General features: G+C 36.5%; 1 protein-coding gene across 2 annotated transcripts in view; it reads right to left on the bottom strand.

Annotated features, from left to right (window-relative positions):
- The window catches only part of JMJD1C (jumonji domain containing 1C), a 246,084-nt gene that overhangs the window by 32,017 nt on the left and 199,658 nt on the right, over positions 1–14,409 (bottom strand). For both annotated transcript variants that reach the window (XM_065893794.1, XM_065893795.1), the window contains 7 exons: positions 12,137–12,242; positions 9,686–9,810; positions 8,008–8,151; positions 7,724–7,910; positions 5,924–7,608; positions 3,290–3,462; positions 819–3,025 (listed from right to left, as the gene is read on the bottom strand). In XM_065893794.1, the coding sequence (XP_065749866.1) occupies positions 819–3,025; positions 3,290–3,462; positions 5,924–7,608; positions 7,724–7,910; positions 8,008–8,151; positions 9,686–9,810; positions 12,137–12,242 (4,627 nt within the window). The remainder of the gene's footprint in view (positions 1–818; positions 3,026–3,289; positions 3,463–5,923; positions 7,609–7,723; positions 7,911–8,007; positions 8,152–9,685; positions 9,811–12,136; positions 12,243–14,409) is intronic.

Below are 14,409 nucleotides of genomic sequence, written 5' to 3'. Positions count from 1 at the left end.
ATAGGGTGGGTTCAGTTTCAGACCACCACCATAAAGTACACAAATTTTCTTGCTTCCCAGTGCACATAAAAGTTAGGTTTACACTATAATGCAGTCTATTAAGTGTGCAACGGCATTATGTCTAAAAAACTACGCATGTACTTTAATTTAAAAATGGTTTATTGCTGAAAAAGGCTAACCAACATCTCAGCCTTCAGTGAGTCGTAATCTTTTTTCAATAGTAACATCAAAGGCCACTGATTACAGACCACCAAAACAAATATTATACCGTAACGATGGAAAAGTCTGAATTACCAAAGTATGACAGAGACATGAAGTGAGCAAATGCTGTTGGGAAAATGGTGCCGACGGACCTTCCTGACACGGGGTTGCCGCAAACCTTCAATTTGTTTAAAAAAAAAAAAAAAAAAAAAAAAAACAGTATCTGGAAAGCACAATAAAACAAGGGATGCCTGTATTAGAAATCCATTTTTAGTGTATAGTTATAACTGCCTTTTGACAATTTTTAGAAATGGTCAAAATTCTGAGTAACTACTAAATTACACACTGGGGTTTTGCCAACCTGAGTGCTATGTAAAAACATATTTCTACAAGTCTCTTGAAAATGGAGAAATATTGATAGGTCTTCTCTCATTTCCTCTTATAGGGTACTTGTAGAAATGAAGTCAATGAGCACATACATTACACCAGGGCATACAAATGAAGTCAAAGATGCCTTTAAGTTCTAGCTCTCTAAGTTTTAGAGAACACCATCATTATTGCAAGAACTTACAGCCCATTTTACTTGAGATAAAAAAAGTAATTAATTTACTTACCACTATTATTGTTGCTCTGCAACTTCCATTTACTTTTTTCTTTGGCACTCCTGCTGAGAACCCCATTGGGTTTTAAGTCTTCTTCTATTTCACCTTTTCTCTTCTGAAGATCATTTTGCTTCTTTTTGTAAGTTGGCTTAGGTTGCCTTTTAGTCCTTTGCTCTGATTTGCTTTCACTTTCGTCTGAATCTCCACTTTCAGAGCCAGATTCATAAGTTCGTTTGGCTTTTCTCCTATTGACTTTATCATCTTTTACAAATTTATCAACTATGATCTTACTATCTACACTATTTTGTAGATCATTCGACGTAGAGGCTATTAAATTGACAGAACATGGCTTAATAATTTCTGATACAGAATTCCCTGAATTTTCCATTTTATTAGTATTTTTATCTTCTTCTGAATGTCTTGTAAGCCAGGCCTTTTTCAGTTTAGTATGGTAGTTTGGTTGACTTGTCTGGGATGCTTGCCCATTTCCTACAGAGTTTGCTTTGTTAATTGTACTAGAGACTACAGTGCTATCCAAGAGAGGGGAGGCTGAAGATGTCTGATTTTTCACAGCATTAGGCTCAGGCTCACTGACATTACTACTTTTATACTGAGCTGCAGCCAGTGCTGCCTTGTGCTTTTTTAAATGGATAAAATCAGTTGTGCCTGAGAACCCAGAGCTGGATTGAACAGCACTTCCTGTCTTACTACTGGCTGGTGTAACTGGAGCTGTCGTGCTGACCCTGCATTCTTGTGTTTGAGCCACTGAATGACTGACACTTTTCGAAGAGGTACATTCTAAAGATTTAGAGGCCAAAATGGTATTTGATAAAGAGTAAATTATTTCTGAACCACCCCAGCTGGAAACATTGGTGGTAGTGGCAGCAGATGTGAATATATCCGTTTTGGTATTACACATTGTATTTACAGGAGACATGACTGAACTGGGAACACTGCCCTGTGAGACAGCCTGAAAGTTTTTTTCGGATTTTATGTGAGCACTGTCTGAATTCACACTTGGCAGAATGATTCTTCCACTCTCTCCAGCTTCTGCTGATTTGAGGCAATCTGTTTGATTTGCCCCAATTGAAGATCTTTCACTAACTCGATCTTTGGAAGCTAACTGCATTGCTGGCATGCTATCAAGTTTTGCACTAGAAGGTGGACGTACAATGACAGATGCCATAGCAGCCTGTGACTTTCCACTGCTTTTCTCCACATGCCATTCAGCTTTCTCTTTGCTGAGGTTATTATTAGATTTCCACATTTCTGTCAAACTCTGTTCAGAAGAACTCTTAAAATTTGCCTGAGTGTCTTTAGGCTCAGGAATCAGAGTCGGAGGCTTTTGTGATTCTTGAACCTTCCCACCAGCATTTACAGGCATCACTGGAGTTAATGTTGGAGGGGAAAGGCTACTATAGCTGCTTTCCTTTCTCTCCAGGCTATGATGGATTGGTGGGTGAAATACGGGTGCTCTATGCAAAGCAGGCATACTCCGGAGTGTATTTGTAGAAGAAACTGTCAAATGAGTAGGACTCCTACAATCATTTCTGAAAGTTGTTACTGAGTGAGAAGCAATTTGATGGGGAATATGTTCTGGTGCCTTGCCTACTAAACCTTCACTTTCCGGTTGGTGTTTAATCAAAGGTGGAGGCTTTGAAAGAGATGATATAAACGAAGTCAGAGTCTGAGGGTTAGCTGCTGCTGCTCCAAGGGTATTACTCTGTTTTTCAGTGTAAATGTTTGAAACCTCTTTGGATGGGTATGACCTTGGTGGTTCATTGACTACACTATTAGACAACGTAGTGAAATAGTTACTTTGAGGCAAACTCTGAGGCACTGAATGCTTCATCTTATAAAGATCTGCTACTGAACATTCTACATCTTTGTCTTGTTTGATGACATGGCTTTTAGGGCTAGAGGATGACGCTGCTACTCTGGAATAATTCTCTCTCTCACCCTCAAGCCCCTTGATTTTAGTTGTATAGGGAGCAACATCAATACTTTCTTGAAGGATTCGACGGTGCTCCTCCTTATATTTGTTTAATCTCTCTCCAGTCTCCTGGGGTGGTCTCGGTAATTGATTCAATACAGGATCCACAAAATGCCTATGCAAGTGACCATCTTTTCCCGTCTGTGACCTAGTTAGATCCAGGTCATTTTTGGCTGATGTGGATGCAACAGAACGCAGTGGTTCAATAAAAGCTTTCCTCTCCAATTCCCTGCAAAGAAAATACACGAAGGTTTCTGTAAACACTTTTTCTCGTACAATACAAATATAGCTTCTGTGCGTTACTATTCTATCATGAAAGTGAAACACGACTTTGCATGCACTATAATATTATTAAGAAAATTAAAGGAATATAAAAACAGAAGAATAGTACTTATTATTCAGCCCAGTTTTAAGACATTTGTTAAAATTATCTATTTATAAACTGAATTAAGAAAAATTATAAAAGATAAGTTTTAAGCATTGGTGAACTTACTCTTTATGATGATCTACTAAACATTTTGTCAATGGTGGACTGGAATGTGCTGTAATTTTAAGAGGCCGATGAGGCTCTGCACTGGAAGGTCTGACAGGAATGTGACTAAGTAATCCAATACCATCTGCTGAGGTCACAGGGGTAGGCTGATGTAACCAAGGACTGGGAGAATTCTATCAAAAAAATTTTTTTAAATCATCCTTCAGTTACTAGAAAAAGCTAAACACAGTATCACAGCAGGACTTTAATAGTAGTATATTTATGAAGTATGTGACATACTAATATAGCAGTATATTTTTTAACTATTTTATGAGAAATATCCAGACAAATAAGTAACTAACAGAATTATATGGATTTTTCCATATGATGAAAAAAATCAATCAGCATTAAAATAGTTATTTCCAGGGAATTCCCTGGCAGTCCAGTGGTTAGGACTCTGCACTTCCACTGCAGGGGGCATGAATTAATATCCAGCATGCTGTGCGGTGTTGCCAAAAAAGAAAAAAAAGTTATTTCCAGAAATTTATTTACTGATTGCAGATCTTGAAATCTTTGCCTTTAACTTACAAATGATGTACACAGAACCTAGCTTTTAAGATTTCCTAAGATTCTATCACCAAAAGACTATATGCTGCTAATAGAAAAAAATAGAAAACATGTTGCTAAAATACATTTCACCAGATTTCATCAAGTTTATTTGCCAATTTTTCTTGTCAAAAATAATTTTTCCCAGGCTTTCCTGGTGGCACAGTGGTTGAGAGTCCGCCTGCCGATGCAGGGGACACGGGTTCGTGCCCGGTCTGGGAAGATCCCACATGCCGCGGAGCGGCTGGGTCCGTGAGCCATGGCCGCTGAGCCTGCGCGTCTGGAGCCTGTGCTCCGCAACGGGAGAGGTCACAACAGTGAGAGGCCCGCGTACCGCAAAAAAAAATAATAATAAAAAATAATAATTTTCCCAATGTCATAATTTATTTAGATTTGGCAGAAAATTACATTTTCAAGGCCCATTTGTACTCCATTTCACTATAAGCTATAGATGGACCATTAAACTTGGAGGTGTGGAGGTACAACAAAATTAATTTTTTTAATATCAACATGCTGCCTTTCTCATAGTATCTGGTGACATTGATCTCTATGTTGAGACTTACAACTATCTAATTACATGCTTAAGAACTGTTTCTATACTATGACTCACTGAAATTCTTCCAGAAAATGCTTTGTTGAGTTATACTGTGTTGAATCAGATATTGGGAAAATACAATCCTTTGGTTTTACCAAAGGGAATACATTTTACATCTCAAAATGATAATGTGAAAGCAATATGATATCACACCAAAGATATGCTGCTATAAAATTTCTTAGATTAAAAATATACATATACCTCACACAAGAAAAAAAATATATATATATACACATGTACATAGGATCATTCAAATATATGTTTAAAATAAGGTCTCAATTCTACAAGATCCAGAAATCTGAAGTTATACAGATTACAAAGGTACCTGTATATACCTATATACATATAACAGAATATTACTCAGCTAAAAAAGAAGGAAATCCTGTTACATGCTACAACATGGATGAACTTTGAGGACATTATGCTACACGAAATACTGTACGAGTCCACTCAAATGAAGTACCTAAAGCAGACAATCATAGAGACAGAGAGTAGAAAGGTGGGTGCCAAGAACTTAGGGGGAAGGGGAATTAGTGTTTCATGGGCAGAGTTTCAGTTTTGCAAGATGAAAGAGTTCTAGATATCTGTTGCATAACAATGTGAATATACTTAACACTACTAAACTGTACACTTTAGAATGGTTAAATAAATTTAATGTTGTGGCTTTTACCACAATAAAATGTGTTTTGAAAGATTCTGGGGAAAACCTGAAGAGCATCCTGGTCCACACCAAGGATTAAGTTGCCTCCTAGAGTTTAACGGTGACACCCAATCCCCAGTTTTCAGAATGGGGCTGGTAATGCCCTCAACAACCATCTCTTAGCATGGAAATTAATATGGCTGGAAAAACCACACAGCGCATGAAGGAAGAAGAAAGAGCCCTGTCCCCCACCTTCAGCAATACTTTGTCAGGCAGAGAGACTCTCAGCCCCAACTTCACTCCCAAATATCAGGATTCTCCAGCCTCCGCACCCTTAAGAGAACTAGAGGCTTAGAGAGTCATAGCTTGTAATATACATCAATATAATGTATCTAACTGGGAAACATAACAATTTGTCTTTTTAAGAATAACTTGATTATACATATCAAGAGCCTTGCAATTTTACATAAATTTTATATCCAGAAGTTTCACTTCTAGGAAATTTACCTGAGCAAAATAATTATGGATATATAATTAGTTATGAAGACTAAGTATATAAGAAATAACTTAAGAGGTTTACTTCTTTAAATTGGCTTTTTAAAAAAGTAAATAGGCTTTTCTGAGATTTTAGCTTTACAGTTCTAAAGTTACTAAGCATCAAAAGTTTCATCATAATTAGGAAAATAACTGTTTCAAAAATTCTAGCATATTTTATAATAAGAAATCTAAAAAGTTAATGGGATACTGAAAAAAGCACTTGTACATATGTTGATTAATAAATATATGACATGAGGTAAACCACAGCTTAACTTACCCTCCTCAACGAAGATTCAGCATTAACTGCATTTTCTGGGTGAACCCACTTAGAAGAAGGCAGACCAAGTCCTGAGTATGCATGTGTTCCATTTGGATATTGCCAAATAATTGGATAAAGTCCAAGCTGATTATATGAAGCAGATGGGTGGGCTTGTCCAAGAAGATGAGGTGACTGGTGCTGTAACAACTGCTGCTGTTGCTGGTGTGCTAGTGCTAAGTGGCTCAAGCTGCTGGCATGAGCAGTCTCCAGTCGTGGGGGGCCACCGAGTAAGGAGGCAGTAGGCACTCCAGGTAACACGGCAGAAAGTAAGTGAGGGTGATGAACAGAATGGTGTGGACCACTAGTCAGAGGATGAGTGTTAATGGCAGGTAATGGAGTTTGACTGGATGATCCAGCCAGTAAGTGGGGTGCAGGACTTAAGGCAGGGTGATGGGTACCTGGATTTAAACACGTTCTATGGGATGAAGAATGAAGAGGAAAAGGATGCTGGCTTAAGAAAGGTGAAATGTGATTAGCTCCTGTATCTGACCCGACAAGTGCAGGATCTCTGTAAACTGTGAAATGCTCATTTTTATCAATGATAAGAGGGCTTTTTGTAGTTTCTAATGTACTGCCTCTAGTAGGAACCGGATGAAAGCTGCATCTTGATAACTCATGGTCTATCTTATTTGCCAGTCTTCTTTCACCAGCAGTTTGGCTGTTTGCAAAAGTGGGCTTAGACTTTACAGACTCAGGGGAATGGTTAATTTTAGGTTTAACAACTTCAGGTGAGGAATTGGACTTTGTCTTGTGAGCATCTACTGAAGTATTAAGTTTAGATTTTATAGTTTCTGGGGGTGGACTTCGCTTATGCAGCTTATCTTCTGTGACAGAAACTGCACTAAGAGAAGATACGTAAGAGACATACTGATTTCTCTCTTTTTCCATATTCAGGTTTTCATTTCCTGAAGAAGCATTCCTAACATTTGACTGGGTTAAATCTACTTTAACTACATCACTGACCCAGCTCTGGTCAGAATCTTGGTTTGCTGTTTCCAAGTATTTTGTATTTGTGACTGAATGTTTTGAATCACTAATGTTAGGATCCATTTTCTGAAATGTCTGAAGGCCAAAGGTACTTGAGTTTTCCTGAACCACCTTTTCCGTATTAGTGTCATTCGTAATGTCAATAACACATTTTGGTGTGGGTGGTCTGGATACAAACTTCTCCTTTGGTAATAATTCCACTGTGTGTGTTTTCTCCATATTGTGTTCCTGAAGAAGTAAATCATTAGAATTGTGATCAGAAAGTGTGGCCTGTTCTGATGAACGGATAATCATTTTTTCTTGAATCTGAGAGTCAACAGACTTCTGTTTCTCTGTTTCTTCGTGTTTTTTATCTTCCTGTATTGGATCCCAGGGAGGCTGGCTATCTATTAGTGCCTCTTCTCCTGCCTTCTCATTATTCTGGGATTTTCCTTCTTCTCCATTTATCTTTGAAGTATTTTTATTTTTCAACTCATGCTCTGGCTTCTGCTCTGAGGAATTATTTATTATTCTCTTATTTGAATTTTCTGAGTCACTGCTCTCAGAAAAGTCTGAAACATTGTCGGTTCGTAGTCTTTTCATATTTAGTTTCTTTTCATCCTCCTCAGGTTTCCTTCTTTTGTTCATCACCTGTTTGTTTTTACCTTTAGCATTTTCTATAAGATTTAAAAAAAGAACAGTTTTATCTTTCAAATTAATATTAAATAAGTATATTTTAAATGTATTTTTGTTTTATATGTTCTCATGCCCTTTAAAAAAGGTGGGTCCTACCTCCTCGTGCTATATAATCATATTTTTCCTCCTTCATCTTCTCTTCATCTGGTATACTGCTATCTGAGCCCTTCCTCTTATTTGGACGAATATTTCTTTGTTGCTGGTGTGAATTCTGTTTTGGTACAGCAGCTTGGGAGTTCATTGCTGGTCTGGGACTATTTGCTTGGGCACGTGTATAATGACCCTAAAAATAACCAATTAACAATGATTGTTCACTACCTGATCCTAAGTAATTTAAGGGAAAATATTTTACCATAATCCATCACTAACAACATACATACGTGAACAGTGTTGCTATTTTGACTGGCACGAGACCTTCGCCGTGATGTAATGCCAATATTTTCACCTTTTAACAAAGAGTGAACAACATCATCTAGAAAGGTCATTTGAACCATAGAAGGATCGACATTCTGTGGTTCTAGTACCTAATCCATGACACAAAACAAGAACAAAAATTAAATCCAATCAGCTAGCCAATGTGATATTAGGTACAATTTCTTTACTGAGTAGAGATGTTTAGAAATCAGCTTGAGATACTGTCAGACTTACAGTAAATCAACTTTAACCATTAAAGATAAGGCTACTGTTTTACATGCTAACTAAAAACTAAAAAGCAAATACATCTATTGCAAGTATACCTTGCAAAACAAGGATTAGAGTTATTCAAGAGTATATTGACAAGTCATAAAATGTATTTCAAAAATAAAAAGTAATTTTCAAAAACAGCTGTAAAATAAAACAAGAAGGTAGAGCATGACAGGAATTCCCTGGTGGTCCAGTGGTTGGGACTTGGCGCTTTCACTGCTGGGGCGTAGGTTCAATCCCTGGTCAGGGAACTAAGATCCTGAAAGCTGCATGATGCGGCCAAAAAAAAAAAAAAAAAGAAGAAGGTAGAGCATGGGAAGCAGAAAAGGACAAAAATCATATAAATGAATTATAGTTTTAAAGACAGGTTAAAGAAAGAACTATTTTTAAAACTAAAGGCAATTTTGTGCTTCACTGAGAGGTCAAAGTTTGTTAGCTTTTAAGGAAAAAAATTAAATTAAATGATATAGTTTATTTAGCATTTTGACTAGAATTTTAACCAAAGCATCTGCATTGTTTATAGAGGGGGTTCTCATTTATTCAGACACCCTCCATAATCCACTCAGGTAGGAAGGTGTAAATATCTATTTTCTGGGGGTAAATACAGTACAGCTTTAAAAGATTTGAAATTAAGACTTTCAGACTGTTAACTTAAAACTCCCTATGAGGGCTTCCCTTGTGGCACAGTGGTTGAGAGTCCGCCTGCCAATGCAGGGGACGCAGGTTCGTGCCCCGGTCCGGGAAGATCCCACATGCCACGGAGCGGCTGGGCCCGTGACCCATGGCCGCTGAGCCTGCGCGTCCGGAGCCTGTGCTCTGCAATGGGAGAGGCCACAACAGGGAGAGGCCTGCGTAATGCAAAAGAACACAAAAAAACAAACAAACAAAAAAACTCCCTATGAAATTCATATCCTTAACATTCACCATATTCACTATAAAACTTAAGGGAGCATCCCAACTCTGGAATTTGATGTAAAAAGAACTTCAATGTGCATTTAAGTTTTCATTGATGAAAAGAAACCATTTGGGAAATATTTTTATTACTGGAGGGGCAGAAAAGCTGAGACTTTAAGAAAGTTTTAGCTGACCTACTGATAAAAAAAAAAAAAGACTAAACAAATAAGAGTTTGATGCCTCCATTTCAGGGACTGATTTTATCAGTGTTGAAATAAATTTGGCATCACTATCTCGCTGTGACCTCAAGTGAACTCTATATAACATCAGACACATTTGAACTTATTAGGATTACATGACTGCACTTAGAGATGAAAATTATTTGGTGTCAACCTACTGATCCACTGCGGCGCGGGGGCAGAGGAGAGGCATGGGATATGTGAATTGTAACCATCTCTTTTCAAAAATTGGACTATTTACCTGATCATTCATAACGATCATGGTGCGAGTGAAGAGATCATGATGAGTAATTATGCCAGTAAACCACTGGGTGGCAGAGTCTTGTCTATATACTCTCACTCTGTATCCATTCAAGGAATAAGGACCTTAAAAAAAACACACATCATACATGATTCAGTTCATGGATGAAACGGAAAAGTAATTTGGAACTTGGTGTATCAACCTTCTAGTTGCCAAAACTTTACCATAAGCAACTAAAAATTTTGATTCCGGTGACAGGAAAAGCTGCCAGTCTTAAAACATGCAGAGACTGTTAACTGAATTTATAAATACAATACTAAAATGCCATATTGGTGTACTTTTGGATTAAACTCACTTTTTTAAATGATATCTATATATGTATACAGATATCCTTCAGAAAATAGGTAATAATTAAATAATAAAAGATATATATCTATATATATTTAAATGTCTTAAAACAAAAGAGAATGGAGATAAAAATTTCTTCAATTCACAGGTACTAAAATGGTATCAAATACTTGAAAGTTTAATAAGAACTGTGGGGGGGGGCCTCTGGTGCACCTTGTTAATATCACAGTGTTATACATTAACAATTTACAAAATGCTTTCACAATTTGCAGGTGCTTATTCAATTTTTTTTGAATCTTATTCAAAAACTCTCAGATATTTCCCTGTTTATAAAAATTAAGAAAGTGAGATTGATAGGTTAAATAAATTTTTAAGTGAAAGAGCTAGAACTGAATTTATTTTTCTGCTTCCTAGATTGATGCCTTTTCTTCTACAGTTAAGACATTTAACATATCAATCAATGATTTAATGTTTGACTGTTTTAAAAAAAAAATCTATGCTAATATCAGTCTAAAATATAAATCAAATAACACATCTGTAGAAAGTATTCCATATTACCTGCAAATCAAACACATTCATACCTGTAATCTGTTATACAAACTATAGTCTTAGAATTTTTAACTATGGAAGAAAAAGACTCCAAATTACTTTTTCTGAATGTAATATAGAAATAGCTTATAGAATAACTCCAAATATGACCAATTTTCAATTCCTGTCAGCACACCATCTTAACTGTCTTGTTCTACCACCACACAGAATCTGGAGTCAGTCTCACGTAATTCTGCTTAGGATGGAAAGGATTACTGCCTTAATGATTTCACCTCTACGAATATGACAAGGAAAAAAAAGTTACTTTAAAAAAATATTAGCCTGGCTTCTTCAATAAATAAATTGAAAGGAAAGGAAGGAAAAAAGAGATAGATGGGTCATATCCACTCCACTAATCAATCTGTGTACATTTTTTGGATCCCAGGTTAAAAATAAATAAATAAAATAAAAATCAATCCTGTGAAAAATCAATGAAGACATTTATGAGACAAATGGAAACTTGAACCTGAGTATTCAGTATTTGGTATTAAGGAACTATTAATTTTTCAGCATAATAATGGTATGGTGGCTTTGTTTAAAAATAGAACACAGCAATGTCTGAAAATTGACAGAAATAAATGAGTATGGGTGGGGCAGAACCTACCAAGGTTTTATTTTACAGTTGTTGGAACCAGGAGATAGAATATTTCCGGTGAACTTCCATGTGCCTATTTCTCTGTATGCTTCAAATTCTCCATATTAAAAGTTTAAAAAATACCTAGCCTAGGAAGAATTTAATAAGTAGATGATCTGCTGCTATAAAAACCCATACAAAGAAAGGCAGCCACAACTGAGATTATCTCTATTAATGCTTAAATTAAATGGCATGGAAGTTGAGGTTCAGATAAACATGGGAATTCAACAAAATTCCTTTTAGAAACATTCAAACAAATATTGATACTCCATGGATCCATGTCATATTGTTGCGGTTTCAGTTCAATTTCACAAGGAGCTTACATTTTCAATATATGATTTTACTGACAGGAAAAGAAATCACTAAGAATCATAAAATCTCACTGGTTTGAAGACAAACCTACAACTTACTAAAAAAAAGGAAACAAAACTAAGACTAGTATTGTGGTCATTGCTGAGGAAGGCAAACTGAAATAGGCCACTTTTATCAGATACCAACAGCATTCTTCAAAGGAAATCAACTGTGGCTTTGGGCAACCCTCCACAGCAAACAATGCTTCCTTCTCCAGGAAGGACACACCTAAAGCATTCTGCAGTATGGAAATTTTCCTATTAACAAAACACCTGTGTGGTTATAATTTCATTTCAGGCATTCAGCTCAAATTAGTGGTGAAATTAGCTCAATAACTGGTGAAGTTACCAATTTCCTATTGAAATTTTTCTGATTTTGCTATTATTTTCCCTGGCCTGTATATAACTCAAAATATTAGACTGGGTCTTCTATTTGTATTGCATATAACTGAACAACCAAAACCAAACATGAGAAACCGCCCAGTTCCCCAAAAATATACATATATTAATGCATAACTTCAAAACAGTTACCTTGCATAAAAATCTCCTGAACCTTTTGTTCCTTTACCCAGACTTTCACTTCTTCCTGAAGTTGCGGGTTGTCCCTGAGAACTGGGTTTAGGCTGTCTATGTCGTCCTAGAATTATAGATTAAAAGAAAGGTCCATGTTACACTGTCCTAACATTAATGTTACCATCATTCCCTCCTGAACGTTCTAAGGACTGAAGAAAATTCCTTGATCTAAATGTATACAAAAACGCAAATTCATAAGTTATAGTTCATTAGCAGTAACATAACAACGGAGCCTAAGAAATTAATCCATGATAAGACAAAAATGCCTTAAGACAAAATTTGAAATTTACTTATTTCAAACTGTTTTGTTTGAACTGTTTGTTTTCTAACTGCAGGCCTTATACAAGTTTTCCTACTGCAAGCCTTACACAAATCACCTTTTAAAGGGTTTCACTGTTAGAAGCAATATACAAACCAAATAGCTTCAGGTCATCTAAGGTTGGTAGCAAACAAATCAAGGTGAATATTTTAGTGACAATATATATATACATAGATGAGTTACCCTCTCCCCATAATACCTAAAACATTAGTTTTAAACTACAAGTCATTATCCACTGTCTTTTGATTTAAATTGATTTAAATGTCATCAAATTCAGTTCTACTCAAACTCATCTGACCAGTAACTTCACTGCTAAAAGTTTTATTTTTTCAAGCCAGTGTCAAAGCATCCAGGCAATTTAAATTACATTATTGATGGTATTATCCTCATAACAGGGTGGATCTAGACACAGAAACAACCGGTTCTCTCTCCTTGGAGATGTGAATCACACAGTCACATGGTTTCCCACAATCTGCTGGTCCCCCGCTGGACTCTCTGACATTCTGTTCTCTCTCAAAGCACCTCTGCTGCTCCTGCATTTGAGATCAGCGGCAGGAGCCCTAGAGTAGAGCTGGGAAGAACAACAAAGCAGCACTGTCAATTTGGCGGCCCTTTTAAAAGTGGACTAGCAGATCATGGAAACCAGTGAACAGAAAGGAGCTACATGAAGGGGATTTTATCTGGTGAATAAAAATAATGTGGCAATACAGAAAAGCCAGAAAGTGGCTGAAGAGTACAAAGAATCCCTAAACCAAGCAGGTCATACTTCATTCTTTTCTAAAGTTTATCCAAGTAAAGCACTTCCCTTCTCATCTTATCACTGCTTTAAGGAACTACTCTGTATTCTTGGAATAATATTGCAGTAAACACTCTGATATTTTGTTTATACTTAGTGAACACCAACAAACAGAAGTAAAGGCCTTTAAACTTATCAACTATGTTCTCCTTGGAAAATACAAAGAAATGCTGCTTTATAGTAGAAGGAAATACTAGAGTGGAAAAGTGTTATACAAAAAGTAGTTAAAAGTAGTCAAAATCTGTCGTTTTGTCTTCCTTTTCGTAAAGAAACTTCCTAGAAATCCCTTTTCTCCACTCCACTTTAATGCACACTTAGTTAATCTCATTATTTGAGTAACAGAAAATACATGGTCAGACTCTAACCCTCTTGATGCACATCAGGTGACAGTCTAGTCCATGACAGACAAAACACAGGAAACTTTCTATTTCCCAAGGAAAACCATTACCATTTCCACAGTTCTGACAGATGCCAAGTTCTTTTAAAATCTTTCTCACTTTAACTTCCATACACAGGTCCAAGCTTAACTCCTTGGAGTCAAACAGAAGCCTAATCACTTTCTTACCTGACAGTCCTTCAAACATTTGAATTCTGGTTTTATGTTTCCACAACCTGAGTCTTCTCTAGTCTCAACACCCACCTTTCTCACAGTTGTTCTTCTTACTCTTATTCTAGACATTTAACTGGCTCAAAGAAGATGGGTACTTGTCTAGAAAAGTACAATCTACAATCACATGGGTGTCACAAGCTGACTTATATCAAATTTCCTATAGTGTATTGCTCCCAAGCCTTTATATTCGGGGTGGGCGTGGGGAGGAGTAAAAGCAGCACTGCCAATACGTTGTAGACAAGTACAGGTATGATTTATAAAACCAGTTCCCTGTGTTGAAATTTTATAACTAAAGCTACTGAGATGTAAAATTTGCTCAACATTTCTATTTTATTTATTCAACAGGTTAAAATAATGAGCTACATTTCCAAGATCATTAGACAACAAGTATCTTCTCACCAATGACCCACTCATTTCTAGGAAAAAAAAGCATACCATTAAAAGCTGATAATATCAGTCTACTCACTGAAATAACCTTACTTAAGTTCAAATTTCTATGTATCAAT

Source organism: Phocoena phocoena, chromosome 16, assembly GCF_963924675.1.
Source record: "Phocoena phocoena chromosome 16, mPhoPho1.1, whole genome shotgun sequence".
Classification (NCBI taxonomy): domain Eukaryota; kingdom Metazoa; phylum Chordata; class Mammalia; order Artiodactyla; family Phocoenidae; genus Phocoena; species Phocoena phocoena.
The sequence above is the reverse complement of the archived record's forward strand: the minus strand, read 5'-3'. Positions and strand labels throughout refer to the sequence as shown.